At 40.7% G+C, this 21,946-nt stretch overlaps 1 protein-coding gene across 6 annotated transcripts in view; it reads right to left on the minus strand.

The window, feature by feature from the left end:
• PATJ (PATJ crumbs cell polarity complex component) overlaps window positions 1–21,946 on the minus strand; it is a 161,067-nt gene that overhangs the window by 17,122 nt on the left and 121,999 nt on the right. For all 6 annotated transcript variants that reach the window (XM_075155627.1, XM_075155628.1, XM_075155626.1 and 3 more), the window contains 6 exons: window positions 18,511–18,582; window positions 17,888–18,005; window positions 17,166–17,299; window positions 4,363–4,446; window positions 2,177–2,370; window positions 222–369 (listed from right to left, as the gene is read on the minus strand). In XM_075155627.1, coding sequence (XP_075011728.1) covers window positions 222–369; window positions 2,177–2,370; window positions 4,363–4,446; window positions 17,166–17,299; window positions 17,888–18,005; window positions 18,511–18,582 — 750 coding nt within the window. The remainder of the gene's footprint in view (window positions 1–221; window positions 370–2,176; window positions 2,371–4,362; window positions 4,447–17,165; window positions 17,300–17,887; window positions 18,006–18,510; window positions 18,583–21,946) is intronic.

The following is a 21,946-nucleotide window of genomic DNA, read 5'->3' on the forward strand; positions in this document are numbered from 1 at the left end:
CACTACATGTGTCTTTGTTTTCCCACTTCATATCATCCCACTTCTAAATATACATGGAGAAGTGATTTTAAATGAATCTCCCAAAGTTATTTCAGATGAAATTCCTGCCTTGGTAATCAGTTCGAGCTGTCCTGCGTATGTGTAAACAGCACTTCAGGATAATTACCTTGCATAGTGTCAGCAACTGCAATTCAATATCTTAAAATGTATTATGTACTCACCTTAAGTATAGTGGCAACAGTCTCTTGTGAGGCATTTCTCATATCCTCTCCATTTACAGACAAAATCTGATCTCCTTGAATTAATCTTCCATCTAGGTCTGCAGCTCCTCCTTTAACAATGTCAGAGATAAACACTCCACTTCCATTTCTAACAATGGAAGAAGCATATGGCTAATTACACAATCCAATATTCTTTGGGAGACCAATTTAGATTACTTGCATTTAAGAGACATTAAAAGAAACCTGTGCGCAGAGAAAGAACTAATTTTACACCCCATTCAACCGTTTGAGTGTAAAAAAATCTATGAGTTTTAAAACCAAGGCATGTTTTGCTATATTTAATGCTGTCTTTCCCCTTGAACCATTAGTTCTGACTGTATGATCCATAAAGATTCATGAAAAATATCACTTGTATGAATAAAGAGCCAAGAATTGGTCTAAGATGGAGTTAAACTATCTCCTGATGTGCCTGATGTGAATTATGCAGCCTCAGATTCTTTTTTTGTATTCCCCCTAAAGGTTCAGCTCAGTTTCTTTTCTAAAAGCCTGGAGGCCCCCAACAGAAGAGCAGGGAGAAGTAGAAAAGACTTTTATAGTTTGCACATGAGTTATGCAGCAGAAAAGCCAGCTTTGTGGCTGTCCGCCTGCAGCGGGCAGCAAGGCTTGCGAGAACAGCAGGCCACGCAGACGAGGGGAATGTATTTATTTATCAGCTCCAGCCTCCTCGCAGGGGAGTCCCCTCCCAGAGGCCGCAGGACCCCTCTGTGCTGGCCCCAGCTCCTGGGGCTCGCTATGGTGTGAGCCGGTGCCGGCTGCAATGCCAGGATTTGGCGTTTAGTATCCTTCACCCTGAAGGACACAACACTTCACAACCTGAATTATACCTGAGTATCATTTAATCGACTTCAGCTACCTCTAACGTGGAAATCCCCACAAGCAAAGCACTTAGCAATAGTACAGAAAGTTTTGCACAGCAGCAAACGCGGGAGGGCTAGAGACTGCGATTACCATCTGTAGGGTAATTTACATAAGCTAAATTAATTACCCAACCTGCAATCTGCTCACAACACCTGGGTTAAACATCGCCACTCTTGTAAAAAACTGCTGCAGAAACTTTACTGACCATACGCAGTCAGGATAATGACATGATGATTTGTTATTGAGAAAATAATTTTTTTTTTGGCAATACAGAAGACCAACCATATGACTCTTATGCACCAACACTGAATGAGTGCTCGCCAGTGTCATGCCGTAAATCTCTTCTAGCAATGAAAGATTAAATCTATCAGTGCTCTGGCTCAAATGATCTAATAGCAGTGGTTTAGAAATACATCAGTAAAAAGCCACATTTTATTAAGCAGCTGTTACCTACCACCATATCTCAGATTCCGCTCTGTACTCACAGAACTGCTGCCTGCAGTGTTGTACAGTCACTTTGACACTGTTCAGGATTGGGGTCTAACTCAGCCTCTTATCTTCCACTGACATTGGTCCCTTTGAACCTGAGTAGGAGCTAGATCTGACTCACAAATCCATTTTCAAAGGTGTATCCTGGTCTTTGGAAATAAGAAGGTTTCTCTCCCCATTTTGATATTGGAAAAGCCATGGCCAGGGCTTCCAAGAACTGAGACACAGCTACGCTGAAGCCAGCGGAACAGTGAGCTCCCGGTTCCGCATGCACCCACCTGGCCACACGCGGTCGGTGCGGGACACCCGCTCTGTGCTGGGAGCCTCCCGGCAGCAGCAGCCTTTGCGACACAGGTCTGTCGTCGTCCTGATAGAGGAGCCAGGACCACAGCCCCATGGCATCCTTGACATTATTTAAATCTAAAATTTTGTGGCTTACAGACTTTTTCCTTTATTTCATATTCTGTTCAATGGCTACAGCTGTTCATACGGCAGAAAGCAAAATATTTCTCATTTGAAGTGCAGTCCGATCAAAGAGACGCTCTTACCGTTTTCCAGCTATGCTGAGCCCTAGTCCTCGGCCCGTTTTCTTTTGTATATCTACATAGAAAATCTCTAAGTTTTCTTCATCTTTGTAATGCGCTTCATCTCTATAAACAACCAACTGCACCTTCTGGGGCGTCTGTCTCAGCGCAGTGATAGCTTCTTCATGGCTGGCATTCCGCAGATCGATCCCGTTCACCTGAAATAATCAGTGTTTTCTTTCCAAATGACACATATAAATGATCTTTTCATCGTACCCTACCCTTGTGTGACAGGACAAATTTGTCAAATTGACACGCCTTGGCACTCTAATTTAGTGCTCCCGTTTCCAGGGGGCCGAGCTCCTGGATCTCCTACTGAGTGCGAGTTCGGTGCTTTGTGCCACTGCCTGGAGTAAATCACAATAATCAAAACATTTTGGCTTGTAATTTTTGTGGGTGTTCTTCCCTTCTTTTTAAATGCTGGAACCTCAAGCAATGCTTCTTTCTTACAACTAGACAAAGTGGGACGTGCTCCTTTGAGATTCCTATATCTCCTACTGCTCAGATTCCTTCTCCCCCGGCTTCGCAACACCGCCAAGCCGAAGACAGAAGGAATCAGAAACATTAGCAAATGGCAATGGTGAAGCCCAGGCAGGACATATTAAATGGTTATTTTGCTTTGTTCCAATAGATGGCACACAAGACCGCTCCTGGAGCACTCAATTACATTTCTGTTACGATAACCTGAAAATGTTTTAGCGTTTTAGTAATATCAGATAGAACAAGAAGTTCTGATTGAATGTTGAAGTATTAAAAAAAAAACTATTGCAACTTGAAACTTAATGTCCTCATTTTGCCAAGCCTGATCCACAGATGCCCTTTAAGGTGTTTGCCAATGTTCTGTTGACAAAATCATCTTTTATTTGTCAATACCAAAAAATATCAATGCTTAAATGTTTTTGAAGACTCTTTAGGAAGTAGCATGAACTGTAACTGAATAACAATACAATGTTAATCCACTTGCATAACATAATAAATTTTAAGGCAATGAAAATATTTCTCAGTATTTCTAGATATGCAAAGTTATAATCATACTTAATTTTACATTAATAATTAAGCCTAATCTATAGTAATTATATTCTTTTGTACTAATTCTGCCCACATTTATTTATATACTCCATCGGTATTCTTTTCTTGACATAGGCATCTATGTGTGCTTTATCATGCCAATCTGAAACTAATTCAGAGTCATCTTTTTGATTCATTAGTCCAGCTTTTAAAAGCTGAAATAACAACAATATTATGGCACACAAACATTAGCACTTTCCTGTTTGGCCAGAGAAGAATTAATTAACCTTCCCCATTTTTATCCCCTAATTATTGTGCTCTGTTAATACACAGTTATTTATAAAACGAAAACAACATTCAGCCTTAACACTAAAAAAAATATTTTCAGTGCAAGAGCTGTAAAGACAACTCCCCAAGTACCCCTCGCTATTTTTCTAACCCTACACACCAAAGCCTTAATGGCCATGCTGGGAATTTGTCCTGATCTGACAGCGAGACGCTGCAAGCAGCTGCGCCGAACCCCTGCCTGACGCAAGTTTCATTTGCAGACCAACACTTCTTTCTTAACCCTTTCCCTCCTCGATTTCCATGCTTGTCTGCAGGAAAAACGCTACGTTTATTCACAGAACTAATTCTGCGTGTTCACCAGTTTTATGAACCGTGGCCTGAAGGAGCCGGTAGCTCCCCCAGCCACGGCGCAGGTGGGCACTGGGAGTTTTTCAGCAGGGATGCTCGCAGCGACGCTGCAGCCAGCCTCGCCGTCTCGCCCCGCGTTCGCCCCGCTCAGCACTTCGTTTGCAGGCAGCGCAGAGATACTGAAGCAGCGGCGGTAGTGCAGGCCTCCGAATGAAAGATTAAACAGATGAATAATACTGAGCTATTGGACATGACAGCTGAACTATGTAATTCGAGAACTGCCTTGCTCAATTAAATTTAATATATTCTCAATTTGTACCTTCAGTTTATATGAATATATAAGGAAATAGGAATTTGTCAGGATGTTCTTAGTGACAGAAAAGAAGCTTCAAGTACAGATCCTACTAAACGATCTCTCTTTCCCCTGCAAGAACCCTACGCTGCGTTGAATACAAGTATACACGACAAAGCTATAGGCAAACACGTACACAGAGAGACTCGTTTACCTCCAGAATCTGATCGCCGGCCCAAAGCCTGCCATCTCGGGCTGCTGCCCCTTCTTCATAAACTTCATGGATCACTATGGCGTCCTGTGGGAAGAAGGGGGAGGCGTGAATCCTCCCTCCCAAACACCCCGCAAACTGGCAGCCACGACCCACCCCACACAGCCCACCGCTTCGCAGTAAAAAGACACAGCACTCCATGTCAGGATAAGCAAGACTGTAACACAGATTTATATATTTTTAAATATTTTGGTACAAGAATATTACTCCTGTAATCGAAATATAGATAACTAGTAAAAAGGATTTTGTTCACCACTTCAGGGTAGTCTTGCCTAGAGCTTCTTGGGCTTCCATCATTTTTATACATTGGCATCAGCAGTATGTGAACTCAGTGTGAACCGCTGTATTAATATCGTCTACTTTTTATGATATTATTTAAAACCAGATTCTTTGGAGCTATGAATATTTTTAGGGACTTGGCATAGATCTCAGCTTTAAGCAAGAACTGAATGCCTTGTGGTAAATAGCGCTGGTTAAATCTGTAAGAAATGAAATCCAGAAGAAACGAACAATGGCAAATGTTAGTTTATTACTGAGGTTGGAAAATGTAGGCAGTGGCAGATGTAGCTTCAGGGAAGGTTTCAGTGATTTAATCTTATTGCCAGCAATAGATGTCCCCAAAGAAAAAGCATTACAAAGAACATACTGTTCTCTTGCTGGTGCTTTCCCTTTGCATTGTTCTGGTCTGTTTCTTTTTTTTTTTTTTTTTTCCTGAAACAAATAGGTGAACATCCTGCTGCAGCGCTTCAGCTGCGGTCCTGACAGCTAGCAGGACGGGTTGCTTTACTGTGCAAAATGGGCTCCTCTCTCCAATGTCATCAGCAAACACCCAGAAACGGTTTCACTACAAACTTTAAAATGGCTCTGGTGATTTTCAATTAGATACGTAGGTATCAGATAACCCGTTCTCAGACACATACACCCTCCAAAAATGCTACGGTTGTGAAGTTCCTTCACCAGTTTGATGTACGAGTCAAAGAGGAGACTTTCCGCAGCGTTTGCAACAAAAGGCGGCGAGGTTAGCAGCGTGCGAGCCCCGCTGTGCACCGCCTTCCTGGAGCAGGAGCAGGAAATAGCTGCTGGGGTAGAACAAAGTACCTTCGTGTTTTGAAAACAGTTAGATACTACATCTCTCATCACCAAGTTAACTCCCCCCGTGTTGCCTTGCGATCCTTTCCCAGCACACACGGTGCACGTTGAACAGAAAGAAAACTCAAATGCCCTTAAGCTAATGCTCTGATCAAGACAACCTTGAGAGCATTATTCTCTTTCATTCCCACTACACCTTATTTAATGACATGGACTTGTATCTACAGCCGCTCCGCTGCTGCTGGAGCACAGCACCACTGTCACAAGCTTCCTCTTTGATACATGTGCACCAGTCACTGAAAAAAGCCTGAAGGATTTTAATCACAAATGGATTACAGCTGATACAAGCGTCCCAGATGGGGGAAAAAAGATTTCAATCTATATAAATGAAGGCAAAATACTATGAGCTGTGTACCAAGGTAATTAAGAAAATCAAAAGAATGGTTTGATTAAAAAAGGAAAAAAAAAAAATATACCACTGGCAACTGCAGGGTTTTCTTGAAATGACTGAAACAGCTATTACCAGTGGAACAGAGTAACACATGCACGTCCTTCTCAGCAGCACTGCCGAAATCCTCTGCTACATGTCTTAGATCTTCTCTCAGTTGTGAGGTTTTGCTTGTTGTGGTTTTTTGTTTGGTTAGTTTTGGTTTGGGGTGTTTTTTGGGGTTACCTTTGTTTTAAAATGATCACGTAACTCTAAGTCAACACAAGAGACTTGTGCCTGGATGAAAGCCAGGAGGGTGACAGCGATGTATATTTTTTCACCTGAGGCTGATCACAGGTAACTTCGAGAAAAAGCGAGTCTGTGGTTTAGAACTTCCATAGCACACTTAGCTTTTACTTTTTTAAACACTTTACAAAAGAAGGCATTCAGAAGTGGCCAACGAGACAACACAAAATATCGACCAGCTTGTTAAGACAGCACCATTCAACTAGGACACACCAGGGCAGTGGATGAACATGAGGTTCGGTAGAAAAATTGCAATGTGACCATGTAACAGCAGACTGGGCATGTACACAAGATGGTCAAATCAAACACTTTCAGACTGTATTTAACCTGATATTTCCTAACCTCTGAGCAAGGAGTTTTCAATCACGTTTCTTTAAGTTTGTTTTCCAACTGCGGTTGCTTTAAAAATGGTCAACAAACTGGAGTTACCAGCTCTTCCCAGTGCTGCATTATTAAATGTAAAACCGCACATACCTAAAGCTCAGATTCAGGAACCACCAAATATTATCAGTTTTACAATCTGCATCATCTATTTGAAAAGGCAACAATTCAGTATTACACTGCGGTTCCTGCATGTGTTAGAAGCCAGACCTAGAACTAAAAATACATATGGCATGAAAAGGTACATTCCTGCTCGGTCTGTGCCTACCCCAAAGAAGGAAACATCTCGCTGACCTGCCAAAGCACTGTTTTTCTTAACTAGTTTTGTTTAAAGCAGTGTAGTTGAATCAGGCTTATCAAATCGATTAAAAACAGAACGAAGCAACATGTCCATGATGTAAAGATTTTTAAATAGTCCATAAGCATAAATATGAGAGTCTTACCTTCCCTAGCTTATAAACTACAATAAACAGACATCTTTCCTCTGATATTTCTGGGATCAGCTCAAAGTACATTTAATCCAGAAGTAATTTTGTTCCATTGGATCTAGTGGGATCTGGATAAGTTTTGATCATCCATGACAAATCACTAAAAACAAACTACTGATGTTACTGAACATTTTTAATTATATCAATATTTTAAAGAAGTTTATGCAGTAATGAGATGTAATTAATCTAAGCAAGCCCTAACGCTTATATTGAAGGTTATTGAAGGGCCTGCAGTCCAATGAAATGAAGCTGAATGCACCGACACTATCTATACTGCATGGCTAAAAAAATCACCTGCAAGCCAGAATAGTTCCCAAACATGGCAAGAGCATACCTGGTTCGTATACGACGTGCACCGTATCTGTTAACAAGCGGTCATGCTTACCAAACCTGCCACACAGTATATTAGACGGTATTTTGTAAGGTTCAGATTTGAGCTGTGGGACAGCTACTCCCCTCACTCTCGCTTTACCAGCAAAACACCACTGTGATTGCACAGTCTTCTTGAGCAAAGGGAAGGCACACGAGTGACAACTCTCACACTGACTCTGAAAAAACGAGGTTTTGGCTGTGGAAGAAAAGGCAGACAAGTAGAAGCGTTCATGGAGCCTCTCGGTCGACACCCTGAAGAACAACGTTGGTGCACAGAGAATGGCTACTGAACAGTGAGGGCAAGACAACCTTACAGAAATCAGCACCCGATCTGAGAATCCACTTAAGGAAATACAACATGTGATCTACATTGCATTGCCTTCTATCTGAGGGAGGGGAATAGCCCTGAACTCTCAGGGAATCGGATCTCAACCTCCCCCCCCGAGCTGTGGCTATTTTTTCTGCTTGATTTATAACAACTTCAGAGACCCGGTAGGAGAAGAATATCACACTCACCCATCAGCAGAGAGCACAAATAGAAATGGTAACACTAAGAATTAAACTCAGTAAGAGTGACAACTTAATCTTTGTATCTTAAATGTCAAGAACTGGTATGGCAGAGACCCCAGGCTATGACCACATAGCACCGTCCTGATTGAGCCTTTGGGAGAAAGGTGGTAAAGTCAGCTTCCTATTCAGGAAAATCACTGACCAAGCGAACCTTAAAAGCCTGCAGGACCATAAACAGTGGTGAGAAAGTCTCACAAGCTGTCTGGCTTTAGGCTTGGACTGCTCACGCGTTTTCTGCAAGTTTATAGCTTCTGAGCCAGTCTCTCTAGTGTTTCTTTTCTGTTATGCAGCTGTTCTTCAGAAGGACAAGCAGCAGCTTTCAACGCAGGTGCCCTTTGCCACTGAAAACCAGCCCCCAGACTGGTATTTGCAAGAGCTGGGAGTAGAGGGCGAGGGAGTAAAAGGACACAAGACATGAAGGAGGCTCAAACATTAAGTACCATAGGTATTTTGACGAAGTTCTATCATGTGATAAAAGGTGCATCAGAGGGGAGATTTCAAAAGAACTGGAGCACAGAAATCCCCACGTACCCAGTGTTGGCTGGATTTGACAAGGAAAAAGGTCTGAATTTTGGTAAGGAGGCTTCTTGCATAGTACTAAATAGTCCTTAACTACTGCAGATCATTCACAACAAGCTATTTCTTTAACTGAGCTAATATTAACTTTGCTTTGAGTTTATCTTTCCTGTGCTATTTCAGTCTACGAGATCCAGCCATTATTTTGTTAGGATCAAAGGTGCTTCACAGAAGTAAGGTGAACCACTACACATTGACGGCTGCAGTAACCATCAGCACAGAATGACACCGGGTAAGGTATTCAGTAAGAAATTGTTTGAAAATCCCAGACCATGTCTTCCAAGATGTGCATTTTAAGGCAGTAATCATTAGACAAAAAATCCTCCAAACAGTCCTGAGAGTAGAGAGCAGATCCACAGCTCTGCCCTCTAGCTACAAGGCTATCTCTACCATCAGAGCATCGCCAGCCACTTGTCCTGGACCAAGGGAGCATTATACGGGAAAAAGGTGCCCGCTCCCAGACAGACACTTCTGAGCACAGACAACGATGCTGAAAGTCCAAGTCAAAACAGAGACGCCAGATTTTTGGGAACCCACGTGGTTGGGCAGTGCTAGAAAGGCAGGCAGGGCAAACTGTTGGAATTACACGAATTTTACATGCCTGTATCTCAGTTTGGTCCGTAGTTAGGTGAACGAATCTTACCACTAACTATAATTATGTATTTGGTGTAAGAAATGAAGCTTTCTGCATGGATTAGAGTATTCCCTGAGGAAGCAAAAAAGTAAGCCACATATAAAACAACATTCAGGAAAAGATGTTTTCTGATTTAGTTGACAAGTTGTGTTTTCCTAAGCTAATATTACACATTTCCAACAAATTTCCTACATTGCTACAAATGTTATAATAAATTAGCATTTATTAAAGATAATAAAGCTAGAAGGGTTTTTGCTGACTGCAGGAATACAGATTTATCTCTTTCCCAGGGCAAGTACAATATCATTAGTTATTTCCTTTTCAACTTTTATAATACTTTGTCCAGAGTAGTAAAATTGTCATTTCATTTTTACAGGCTGGTTCACAGATAAAGTAGAAATCAACTAGTTGCACAGTGTGTTTCACTGAAGAATTAGCCCCATATAAGAATCTCTCAGTAGTTAAAATAAATCCAGCTGCTGGTTACTTGTAGGCAGAGGAAATTACAACAGTTATGTTATGATCTATGATCTTCCATTCGCAGATCTAAATGGAATCTAAAAGATAACGGTTCAGCAACAAAAGCTGAAGGTCAACTCCAAGCAAATCACTTGACTACTTAAAGGGGTTTTATCTAATGCATCGTGCTGCATATACCTCCTTCTAACACTCAAATATTTTGCAGTTGCTAGCATTCACAAACCATTAACAGGCACCCAAGATCCTAAGCCAAACACTACTGTAATAAAACGGGCTATACAATGTAAAAATGTATTACCGTGTTAATGTAAAAATGCTTTACATTGCATGATACTGAAAAACTTCTCTACTCAAGGTCAAAACAAAAGGTCTGTTTCCCATTTAAGAAGAACAAGCCCTTGCAAGAGATGGTGTTCACTTGCCAACTTTCATAAAAAAGATTAATCCACGACATCAATATGAATATAATTTTTCATACTAAAATACAGATTTATTTTAAGGAAGTGGATAATATTTGTATTACATTTTATAGGCCCCTATAGTTACATCTGGTCCTTATTTATTTAAATTTTATTCAGCTTGCATAATATTTTTGCTTACAGTTATATTCTCTAAGATCAGAAAAGCTAAAACCTGAAAATTCAATGGCACTATTCATTAACATTCCTTCGGTCTGCAGTCATAGACATTTGCAAGCTCTCCTTTGATTCTGAAATAATAAAACTAAGGTAATAAGATGTTTAGTGTAAAAATATATGACTTAAGTCAGAATGATAGAAAGAGCTATGTTTCTATGAATCACATGCCAAAGCAAACCAAAGTTTTTCAAAAAGTATACATGCTCATTTTAGAGGGAATAATAAAACACAGAACTACGTATTAAAATGTTAACTCTCTCACTCACATTATTTTATTAAATAAAAAAAAAAAGAAAATTTACAATGTACAGTACATAACACAGGTTATAAAGAATGCATGAGATCCTGAATGCATGTGACACAGGAAACCAAAAGCCAGTAGTTTCAACCAGCAGCAAGCAAGATACTCCTGAAGTCCACTCTGACTTGTCCTACTGCTTTTGTATATTGTTAGCTTAAATTTTATGGTTGATTTACACTCCTGGCAGACATCAACTTCTTCAAGCAAGGCACTGCTACGCAAGCTAGCCATACAGTCAGCTAAACCCTTGCCAAAGATCCATCAAATACATGATTTGCAAAACTTACTACTCTAATTCCCATTTGTGATAACTCATGTACAAGCAGTTTGGTTTTTTCATGCTGTTGTAAGCTAACGTCCTTCTGGAATTATGATGAATCCACCAACTTCATTTTAACATCACCCAACCAAGAGTCAAAGCAATTCCTCGCAATTTCAAGCCAACTGCATTTACCACTCTGTCATTAAATTGCCTTCTGTTTTATAAATGTGGGTGATGGTCAAGAAGTGATCGCATTTTTTTCTCTCCCAACTGCAAACCTTCCCTCTACAATACCCAAGCCACGATTAAAAACTTAGGATTTCTATTACCATTTTTCATTCTATTGTTCCATTCATTGTGCGATAGACTTAACAGCTACAGTATCTATAGCCAATATATTGCTGAAACCCTCCTGAGGCCAGTATCTTGCTTTTCATTTGTAGTTACAAGGTAAGCATATTCCACTAAAACAGTTTCAGTCTTAGCTGCACTTGATGACTGTCTACAAAGTTGCTCAGACCTCTGCTGTCTGTAACTGATGAAGTTATTTTTGCCTGAATCTAAATATAACTGAGGTGGGAGGGAAGGAAGAAAGCTCAACCAAGGGAGAACTTGTTTGTTTAGTAACACAGAAGTCACATCAGTCCTCGTGTTTAGGTAGGTCCCCACTGCTGACTGCAGCACGGCACAAAACAGAGATATCAGACTTGGCTTCGGTATTAGTAACAGCCTGCTCTTGGCAGCGTGGAGATCCTAGCAGCGTAATTAGCCCTCACAGCTCCAGGGGCAAACATTGGGTCTTGAACAGCTGTAATTTAAAGTCACAGTTTTCTTGATTATTCCCTTGCCCTTCCTTAACAGATGGGGTTTATGCAAGGTATGACTCACCTGGACTGACAGAATGAATCTAAATATTCTTCTGTCAAACTGCATCCCCACCATCATGAAGCTCCCCCTGCTCCGCCGCAAGCCAGAAAGCCTCCGGGCTGACCGAGGTGATTAGAAAAGCTTTTTCCTCCCTGAATCTGGCGTTACCAGCTCTGACACCAACTAGTGTTAGCTGAGCGCAGGCATATTCTGTTACTTTTTGGAGCATTGCTCAAGTGTTCCAGTTCCCTGGCTTTGTGGATCACTTTATTTTACAGATGGAGTACCTTAAAGTTTGTTAATTGCCTTAAAAATGCTTTTTATTAAAGCCAGCTGAAAGCAAAAGTAAAAAAAAAAAAAATTTATTTACCAAATTCAAAGTAGACAACCCAGTATAAAAATTCCGCGTAAGAGGTTTGTTGTCATTTTCAATAAAAAAGACACAGGGTGAAGTATGCTGCTTTTCTTCCTTTCTACGTAAGGTTCAGATAATGCACTTGACCGCCTCCTAGCTACTCCACCTCCAAAGAGCCCCTAGGTTACCGCTCCTACAACCTTTTTTTCTGTTGTAGGTGCCTCTTCAGTACTTAACTGTGATCTCAAGCCCCAGCTGAGCCTCTGCGCTCTCCTCCCCTCCCCGGGTTTTCTAACCCTGCCTGGAGGGAACATCCCCGTACCAGCCTCCACCAGCCTTGAAACAGCCGAATCCCCTCCGGCATGTCTGAGCATCTTAATCACCCGGGCAGCAAATACAGAGTCAATAACTACGAGTAATCAACTCAACCATTACTAAATTATTCAGCTGGAAGCAAAACAGTGCTCCCACCTACTAAGAAAATGTTTGTATCTTAGAGTGATGCTTTTTCCATGTACCGCCACGAATAAAATCCCTGTAAATTGACAATCCTGTTTTATAGAAAATGGCTCATTGCAAGTTGCTGACTGGACAAGATGTCGCAGCATTCACCCACTCTGGGTGAATGGGGTTCAGATGATTTAACCCCACATGCCATCTGGAGGAGTACCAGGACACCTTTTTTTAAACAATTCCTTGATGCCCTGTTCTCAGACGATTTAAGAAGAAAACCTCATAGAAACTTTGTGGCAAAATAGTTTCACAGGAAAAAGCCCATTACTTGAAACGAAATTATTTGCCTTGAAAGAACTTATGCAGAATGCAATGAATCAAAAGCAGAATAACTGAGGAACATTTCCTAAATTTATGGTGAACAACTGGACTATCCGGTGCTGCCAGTCCTGTATCCTGCAGGGCCGGTTATTCATCCCGGACCCGCACGGTCCCAGCTTGTGCAGACCTGGGCCAGCTGGCCATGCCAACGCTGGCTTGCTGCTGTGAACGCCCAGGTCTGAAAGCTGAACTCCACGTCTAACTAAGAGTCACAGATTTTCCAGGCTCGGAGCTGGCAGGCCAAGCACGAGCGTCCTGCCCAGCGCGCTGGGGTTCGCAGTGCCTGCGGCTCTCAGAGCTGCACCGCAGGCATTGCCCAAACAGGTCTGCCGCATTCATGAATCCCGGGCGTCCCGCGGCTGGAGCGGTTCAGGCGTCCTGGGAGCACTGGCAGCTGCCGAGTGACAATGACACCCCTGTCAGGTTTATGGCTGCTATTAGCAGTGGTGGAGCTGACAAGCATTTATATACAATTCAGCAACCGGGGGGACGAGAGGGCAGGACGGTGTCCTGGGGAGCAGACTTAGAGCCTCCAACTTCGTTTGGGGATGTTTCTGAAAACACTACTTTTTTTTTTTTTTAAATTCCCATTCTGAGGTTACTTTTACAAGTTTGATTGGACTACAACCAAAAAAAAAAAATCTTCACAAATTGAAAGCCCTGTTCTTCAGCCAGCTCCACGCTGCAGTTTAATTGCTTTAAAGCAGAGGCCATGTGTTGTGTTCTCTCAGGGGTACATGGGAAGGTGAAATGAAAGACAGTGAAGAAAAGAATAAAAATAAAAAACAACCCTTAGAATAAAATGAAATAGGACTGCTTAAGGGCTATAGCAGTCTAAAGATCAACGACATGAAGACAACTCTCAAGGACAACCCTTCCTTCCCCGTGCCTTTTCTGCAAGCACATCTTTCAAGTAGATGCTCTCCTGCTCCCCTAAGCACACAGCCACAGTCCTTGCTTATAATACATGCAATCTGAAAGGTTTTGCAAGTTTAATGGGATGGTCATCTTCTCAACAAAAAACATTTCACAGGGGTTAAGACATCACCTTCCAACCTCCTGAACAAATTAACCTCCCTGCTCACAGGCTGTATTTTTCAAGCCTCTACTTGGTGATTTCTGATGAGATTCCTAAGGTTATGACTTAAAAGTTGCACTCTATATTTCATTTTGAAGCACTGCATCCCTTCAGCAGACTGCCAGATGATTTATTCCAAAAGCTGGGACTGTACATCATATGTTTAAGAAAAATCCAAAATATTCCGAAGTGAGCTTTTCCTATCACACGTGAGCTACTGTTGCGCACCAGTGTTGACTACTAGCACTCAGTTAAACATTTTTAGATCAAGTGCATTTTAATACCACATAGATGAGGCCCTTACACTCTTGCCATAGCCCCCTTAGATTTGACAAGTTCTATCAAGGCACAGCTTCCCTCTGTTCCCTGTATCAATAAATTACTTCTGAGATCCTAGGAACTGGGGTTGATACCCTTCATCATTTCGTAGGCACTTACACATATGCGCAGGTATGAAATAAAGATACCCCCGTGGAAAAGGGAGGAAGACATGGGTGTTCATGTCTAGTTTTCTCACAGGACAAAAAGGTGAAAGAAAAAAGTCTCTGCAGCTGTTTGTGGCACACGCAGGCTCCGCTCCTGCAGATTCACGCCTATTTTGCCATGCCTTTTCTCGTCCCCGATGGAGCACATTTCCATGGTCCCATCAGGCCATCTCTCCTCTGTCGTCTTTGTGCGCTATCTGAACTACAAGAGCATGAAAGACAGCATCCCTGCTTCATGCGTGCAGAGATGTCTATGAATGGTGCTATTCCCATTCTTTCCGACTTTGATCTGGCAATTCCCGTTTCAAAAATAGCTAAAAAACCAAACTCGAACTGCTGAAGCCAATTATAGCTTCATTTTAATTTCTCTGCACTGCAGAAAACAGTGGGTCTTGGATACACAATTTCTGCCACACGAGACCTTCAGAAGTGATGAACTTCTATGGCACATAAGCATAACACATACATAAGCAGTGAAGCTGTAAGTCAATTCATTTTGCTTTTTTTAAAATACAAAAGATGTCCATCTATATTGCCAAGTTAAAAACAAATGATGGAGAGCAAGACAAGATACATCACTCAGCTCCTGATTTTGTTATATTTCCTCTCTAGTCCACAAAACCCAGAAAGACAGAAACTTTCCTACACTCCTGAGTAGTATTTTCTTTTACCCTTCCTCATTTTGTTACGTGAACTTCATTTCAACTCTTTAACAAAAGGTTTTTTGCCTTCATGGCAAAAAAAGAAGGCATCAAAATAATTTGGGGGAGATCAGTAGTACGAAGTAGACAGAGCGATGATCACACCAGCTAAAGACACAGCCCTGGCTACCTGCTTTGAGGAGAAGGCTTGCACGCACCGTTTTGGGTAAGCAAGTTATGGAGCATCCCAGAGAGGGTCTCTGCACATGGTAAACGATCAGATTAGACTGTGGTCTCACAAAACCAACTTGCTTCCTATGAAACAACATTGCTTGCCTTTGAATGAGCAGATTCAGAAATATGAAAAGAAATAGGGACTCATTTTGGCAAGTCCTGTAATGCGAGGATCAGAAATGTGGGAAGTCGGACCTCCCTCTCTTTATGAATTTCAGTTACTGTAATCAAGTGCATAGATTTTTAAAATAAATTCCTAGGAGGACACTTTAATGAATAAACTAATGAAAGTATAATACTCAACCAAAACCATTTACTCAATTTAAAGAATAAAATCCTTTGCATTTTTCTCATCTGCTCTGTAAAGCAGATATTTATAATTTTCATTTATTTATATTAAAATCTCATGAAAGACATGTACCATATTGCATCTGACAGACTGCCATGTATTATTTCCAAATTCCAGTTAAATGAAAAAGCAGAGAGATGACTAACGCTGAACTTCTTATTTGAATCTACTCAGCACTGAGGAGCTTGACAAAAAAGGGACAGGGTACAAAACAGCGCATGGCTAGGCAGAGTGAAAACCATATAGGCTGATTTAAGCCTTCAACATAACTAGATCCATCTCCATGTGAAAGAGAGCAATTAATCCAAACTCTGCATAATCGGAGACTTGGATAAATGGGACCAAAAGCTGAACCTTTTCCAATTTCAGCTTTAATACTGTAAAAGATACAGCCTACACTTTGCAAACCCAAACTTTCTTTTTCCTTTCAACTCTCTCGGGTTTTTTTCCTTCTTTTTTCTTGGTCTGGAAAAGGATTACTACATTGCAACTGTCTGTAGCTGCTGACACTCACAGCACTTCATTGCTTAATGATGCACTACCATGATGTTTTCAGGAACAACTGCATGTAACAGAGCAGCTCTATTGCTTTAAGTGTCTCTGCGGCAGGGGATTCAGGAGAACCCAGTAAAGACACCTCTGCAGCAGACTTGTTTACTGAAAGAACTGAATCTGACATTTAAAAAAAACAATCTGACATTCTGTTATACCGTAACATAGTGTCTCTTAAACGGAAAGTGGAGTGGAAACAGCAACAGCAGAGGCAGAGAAGGGTTTAGCATAACTGACTTGCTGAGTTTACACTTGAACTGATACATCTTAATTTAGCTGAAGATAACTTTTTTAAAAACAGCATAGCCAAGAGCAAGATTAAGCAAAAAGACACAGAAAACAATAAAAGATTACTTTTGGTTTACCTCTGTTCAGCAAGGGCTTTTGCTGGCAGGGAGAGAAATTACAGTTTGTTTAAACAGCTACTAAGCATTTATGCTTTCAAGACAGAGGTGTTAACTTTGCTGAAGTAGCTCTACCTCTGTGACATTCATTTCTATTCCAACCATTCTGGTAACTTACCTGCTTGAAACTCTCAATTCACAATGGCTAAAAAAGAATACATATTTGTGAACTCTGATCATAGCAGAAAGCACTAAATTGAAAGGTTTGTGTTTCAGTAAACAGGAACAGAAAACAACTGATCTGACGCAAGGCAAAATTATCAATTTGTTGTTGGAGATTGTAGTTGCTAGTTTCTCCTCCCTGTATTGAACAATTCATTAGAGCAATTACAGATTAATGGCATCATTAGTTTTTACGTTTTCTTTGTCTTTGTCTCCTATCCTTTAACAGAGACAGTAAACATTAGTTTAACAGAAACTCACCAGTGGAGTGTCTTTCCCCCCGACGATGCTGAGTCCTAGGCCTGACCGACCCTTAGATATCTCTATAGTCATCTCCTGCCCCGGAACTATAGGACACGTTGCTGGATCCACAGGCAATGGAGGTGGAAAGACGCCTAAGAACATGAAAAGGTAAAGAAATAAGTCACATTATTCAATGAGAAAATGAAAACCATCACAGGAATCATATGAGAGCAACTAATTAAGCTCTTGTATTTTGCTCTTCACCTTTACAAATCTAAATCGAACTACTCCTCTGAGTCACTGAATCAGAACAACTCCAGAGCTCTGGGAGTAAAGGTTCAGAGTAAATGTCTGGCAGGACATTTAATTCAGTTATAACTTATACAATTCAGATCACGATGGCAAGGTGTATTATTCCATTCAGGACAGATAAGGCCATGTCCCAGCACTGTGGAATGGACAGGATGTCCCAGATTGCCTTTCCTTCTGTTTTTATTTTAACTAAAAGGAGGAACAACGCCTTTGTACATAAAAGTCAAGAAAAACAAGCAAAGACAACTTCAAGCTCTCAAAAATTATAAAATGAGAGAAAAATACAAATACTTTAAAATATCTTAAAATAGGTCATTCAACGTTCAAAGAAAAAATCTCAGCAAAAGTTATCTGGAAAAAAAAAGATCCATCCTGGGCCAGGGTACTAAATATACACTGTATTGGTAGAAAAAGTAACTGGTTCATACTGCGGCTGGTGACTTCTGCCTCTGGAGAAAGATAAGTAGGTGCTGGCACCAGGGGTATCTCCTGCAAGTTGACTGGTACTTTTGTTGAAGTTTTGGATTGTTTGATCTGGTTGACGACCTAAAAGCAAAGCAAAGCAAAAACAAAAGAGATCAATCACAGAAAGGCATATTATGTGGACATCATCATTAGTTGTAGATTATCATACCTTATTAAATCCACTGAGTCAATAGAAGGGAAACAAGCAATAAGCATAGATGAACTGAAAACATTCTCTTCATAAATAAATGGAAAATCAGGATGACTGGACAACTGTGCTTCCAGAAATGCTCATGTAGGTAGTAGGGACAGGACTTCATCTTTCTCAATTGTAACTCTCATACCCAATAATGCGGATTGTTGGGTTTTTTTTTTTTTACTTTTAAACAGCAAAGAACATCCTTGACATTAGCCTGTGTGACTATTTCCACATAATTAAAGAGAAGCAAGTAATTTTTAAAGTTTCCCCCCAAGCAAATGATTTTAATGTCTCCCCAGTTAACCCCTTGCCCCCATAAATCACTCAATCTTCAAGTAGATCAAGCTCCCAGAACCCCCTCTTACCAGTTAACATAACCACACATACATTTTCTGGGAGCTGCTCCTCCACTTCCTGCTGATCTCCCAGCACTGGTTTGTCAGCTTTACATTTCACATCCTAAAAAGTCAAAAAAGAAACTGAGGTGTATTGAAAATGTCACATTAGCTTAAATAAAACATCCTCCAAAACTCAAAATGATGATCCTAGGCAAACAGTGATATTTCGTCATACAAGTACACTTGTAGCATAACACAAAGCTGAAGCCCAGAACTTAGAAGTGGAAAAAATAGTATGAATATAGGAAATATCAGGAATTAATAAAAACACACTGAACAGTTTTGAAGGCATACAATGTAAGGAAAGGGCTTTTTGGGAAAAGATTATCACGCATGGTCTACATTGTTCCTGAGCAGTAAGAAGCTCTAAAGAAGAAAGAAGTGCATCCTCTGGGGTGACTGGGACAGCAATTCCCATGCTATGTGGAAACGTGCAGGTATTTGTGTGCCAAATCTCCAGCACACAGGTAGCTGAGACCCTTCAGTGCCTACAACAGGAAGGGGTTCAAAGTCATCTATTCTCTCCTTCCCCCTCCCTTTTTCGGTAGTCCTCAGCAGCACTGAGCATGCTGCCAGCACTTAAATAAAGTAACTGCTTAAAATGCATCATCCAGCCTCATTATAAATATCTCAAACAACGGCACTTCAATCACGGGCTCCACTTGTATCCTAATTTCTTTCCATATCCTTGCAATAATACACTAAAAAATATTTTTTCTCTCCTACTTCTACAAATGCTTCCAGACAGTTACAGTGTCCTCCCCTTGTTAGCTCTTAGCCAAACTTAGGCCACTTTGATCACAGTACTAGTTAGTTATCCTACCCCATGTTAAAAAAACCTGATAAACAGCCTAGTTTTCAGAAAAGCTGAGTACCAACTTCAAAAGACAACAGAGATATTCTGCATCTCAAAAGAATTTCTAATTAAGATGACAATTCGTACATTTAAAAAAAAAAAAAAAGGTAAATCAAATTTTAGGCAACAAAGCTTGAAAATACTGGTCTTGTTTCCTGGAGTTTTATTATGTTAAATCATGCCAAGCCCCACAGGCTTCCCTCCCCCCCCCATTTTTTTTTCTGCATTTTTCTCCAAGCTTAACTGCTGTTAACTATACAACTGTAACTATTATCCAAATGAATAAAAAGAAAAAAAGATAAAGTGGTGATCTCATTGTATTATCAGAGGTGTTGGGGACAAATGGGAAGACTGCTTTGTCATTTCATGAAAGATTGTTTTAAAGAGCAATGAAAAATTATTTCATACGTCCCTTTTTCATTCTGATATGTGACTAAAATCTGAAACTTCATCTTGCACATGAAGTAAGCACCAAGCACCACCTTTAAATCTCTCCAATCTTCTCCATTTAACTCAGACTATGCTAGAGGTACCTGAACAAAATAAAAAGATTTCCAGCCCCTCAAGCACTGAATTGTACACTCGCATTTGTCACAAGCCTGCGACCCATCTGGTTTAATCTAATTCAATTCCCTCAAATGCATCCAAAAGCATTTTTACAAAGCCCCTCCTCTTCGCCAGTGTTTCAAGGACATATTTTCTGTTTGTGGAAAAGAGAGATTATTGTTCCAAGTTCAAGTCTTTTAAGGAAAATGAATCCATTCTCACATACCAAACATCAGTTTAATTATCCCACCTCCAGGACACTGAATTATGTACACGCTCTGCCAGGACACTAGTGGTGCAAGGTGTTTCAGAGCACACTCAGCAACTGCTCAGGCCATTTCACCTTTGTAAAGTTAAAAGTTTCGAGAACATCTCAAAGCCCCATATATCAATTCTTTTCCAACGACACCTTACGGAAAGCAAGATAGCTACAGTCTTCAGAAAACTACGACCTTCTATCAGGCCACCTCAAGCCTCAGCTAATAAGCAAGCAGACTTTGCCTGACACTTCCATTGGCTCCAGTTCAGAAATAAAGTTGTTTTCTTTCCCCCCTCTTATCATCCAAGTCTACAATGATGTCCATTATATAACTTTATACTTTTTAAAGTGATGAAGTGACAACAAAAAGTATCTTGGGAGAGACTGACAAATTTATCAGCAACAAATGAATAGAGAATGATGTGAATTTTTTATTTTTTTTTTTATTACAGCTGTCACTTGGTGAGACATCCTGCCTGTGCTTTGAGCTGTACATACTTGTGGAAGATCTCTGCTGATAAGCACATACTTTTTATTTACTCAGTGAACTTGATCTTACTTGTTGACTTTTACATTCCTGATTTCTCCTGACATATGACTGAGAAATTCAATAACAATGGTGAAGTAGCATTAGGCTCTAGTAGCAACCGTCATGCTATGAAAAACACGGCACTGTTTTCTTTTGCCTCAAAGACTAAAAGACTGCAAGAGAAATGTCTTTTCCTCAAAATAACGAGCTGTCTTGTGCTGCACTGCAGTGTCGAAGTCTTAATGTCAATATGACTACAAACCCATTTCCTTCTGGTCAGAAGGGACTGATCACAACCATCAGCATTTACAAAAATAAGATACACTTAGAAATATTTGCCACACAGTTTTAAAATCCTGATTGAAAGAAAACTCTCAAATTACGAAACTGGCTTTCGCCATTATTTTTCATCTATTTATGCCTCTACACCAAGGGCTGGCCCAACTGAAGGCATTATGGAATGAGCAGTTGGATCTATAGGCATGTGAGTACTTTGCTGTGTAACTGTAGGCATTTGAATACCTCCTAGCCCTTCACTTTTCAGTATCTATTATCTAATGGAAAAATCAGTGAGTCACCTCTAAGCCAATATCCATTGAATGAAGGCAGGGCTAGGCAGCAGCCAGAAGGGTGACACACTCACCGCCTCCTGGCCTCGCCAGTGACCCGGGACAGGTCGCTTCCCCTCTTTGCTGCAGCAGGGATAATAATACTGGCCTGCTGGATAAAGCATTTTGAATTCCAAAGATAAAAAGTAAATTGTAGCAGCCAGTTGCTGTTACATGAACAATTTAAGTGGACAAACGAGAGAACTTGGTATGGACAGTGGGAAAGAAAAACTCAGTACTGTACTGATGTTCTCTTCACCTAGAGGCTCTCAGCAAATCCATGCCTTTGCCTTCTCTTACCTTTCTGCCATTGCCCTGTTCTGGACAACTCTTATCACCAATGCTCTACCTTTTTCTTTTTTTTACCTTTCAGTCTAAAATACTGTAACTTCTACCCTTTGGCTCCACAGTTCTCTTCTTTCTTGCTTCAAGTTTGAAAAGAAGCTGCCAATATATTCTGGGTTCCCTGTTGTTCCAGCGGCAGCTTCCCTCCACACTTATCTTGGGTTGCTGCAAAATTTTTTTTTCCCCGTTAACTTCGTGCTTCCTCTAATACCTTTCAAAAAGCTGCACAGCATAATATCCTACACCAAGAGTTCATTTTTGTACAATACATATTATATATTT

Source organism: Calonectris borealis, chromosome 8 (assembly GCF_964195595.1).
Source record: "Calonectris borealis chromosome 8, bCalBor7.hap1.2, whole genome shotgun sequence".
Lineage (NCBI taxonomy): Eukaryota > Metazoa > Chordata > Aves > Procellariiformes > Procellariidae > Calonectris > Calonectris borealis.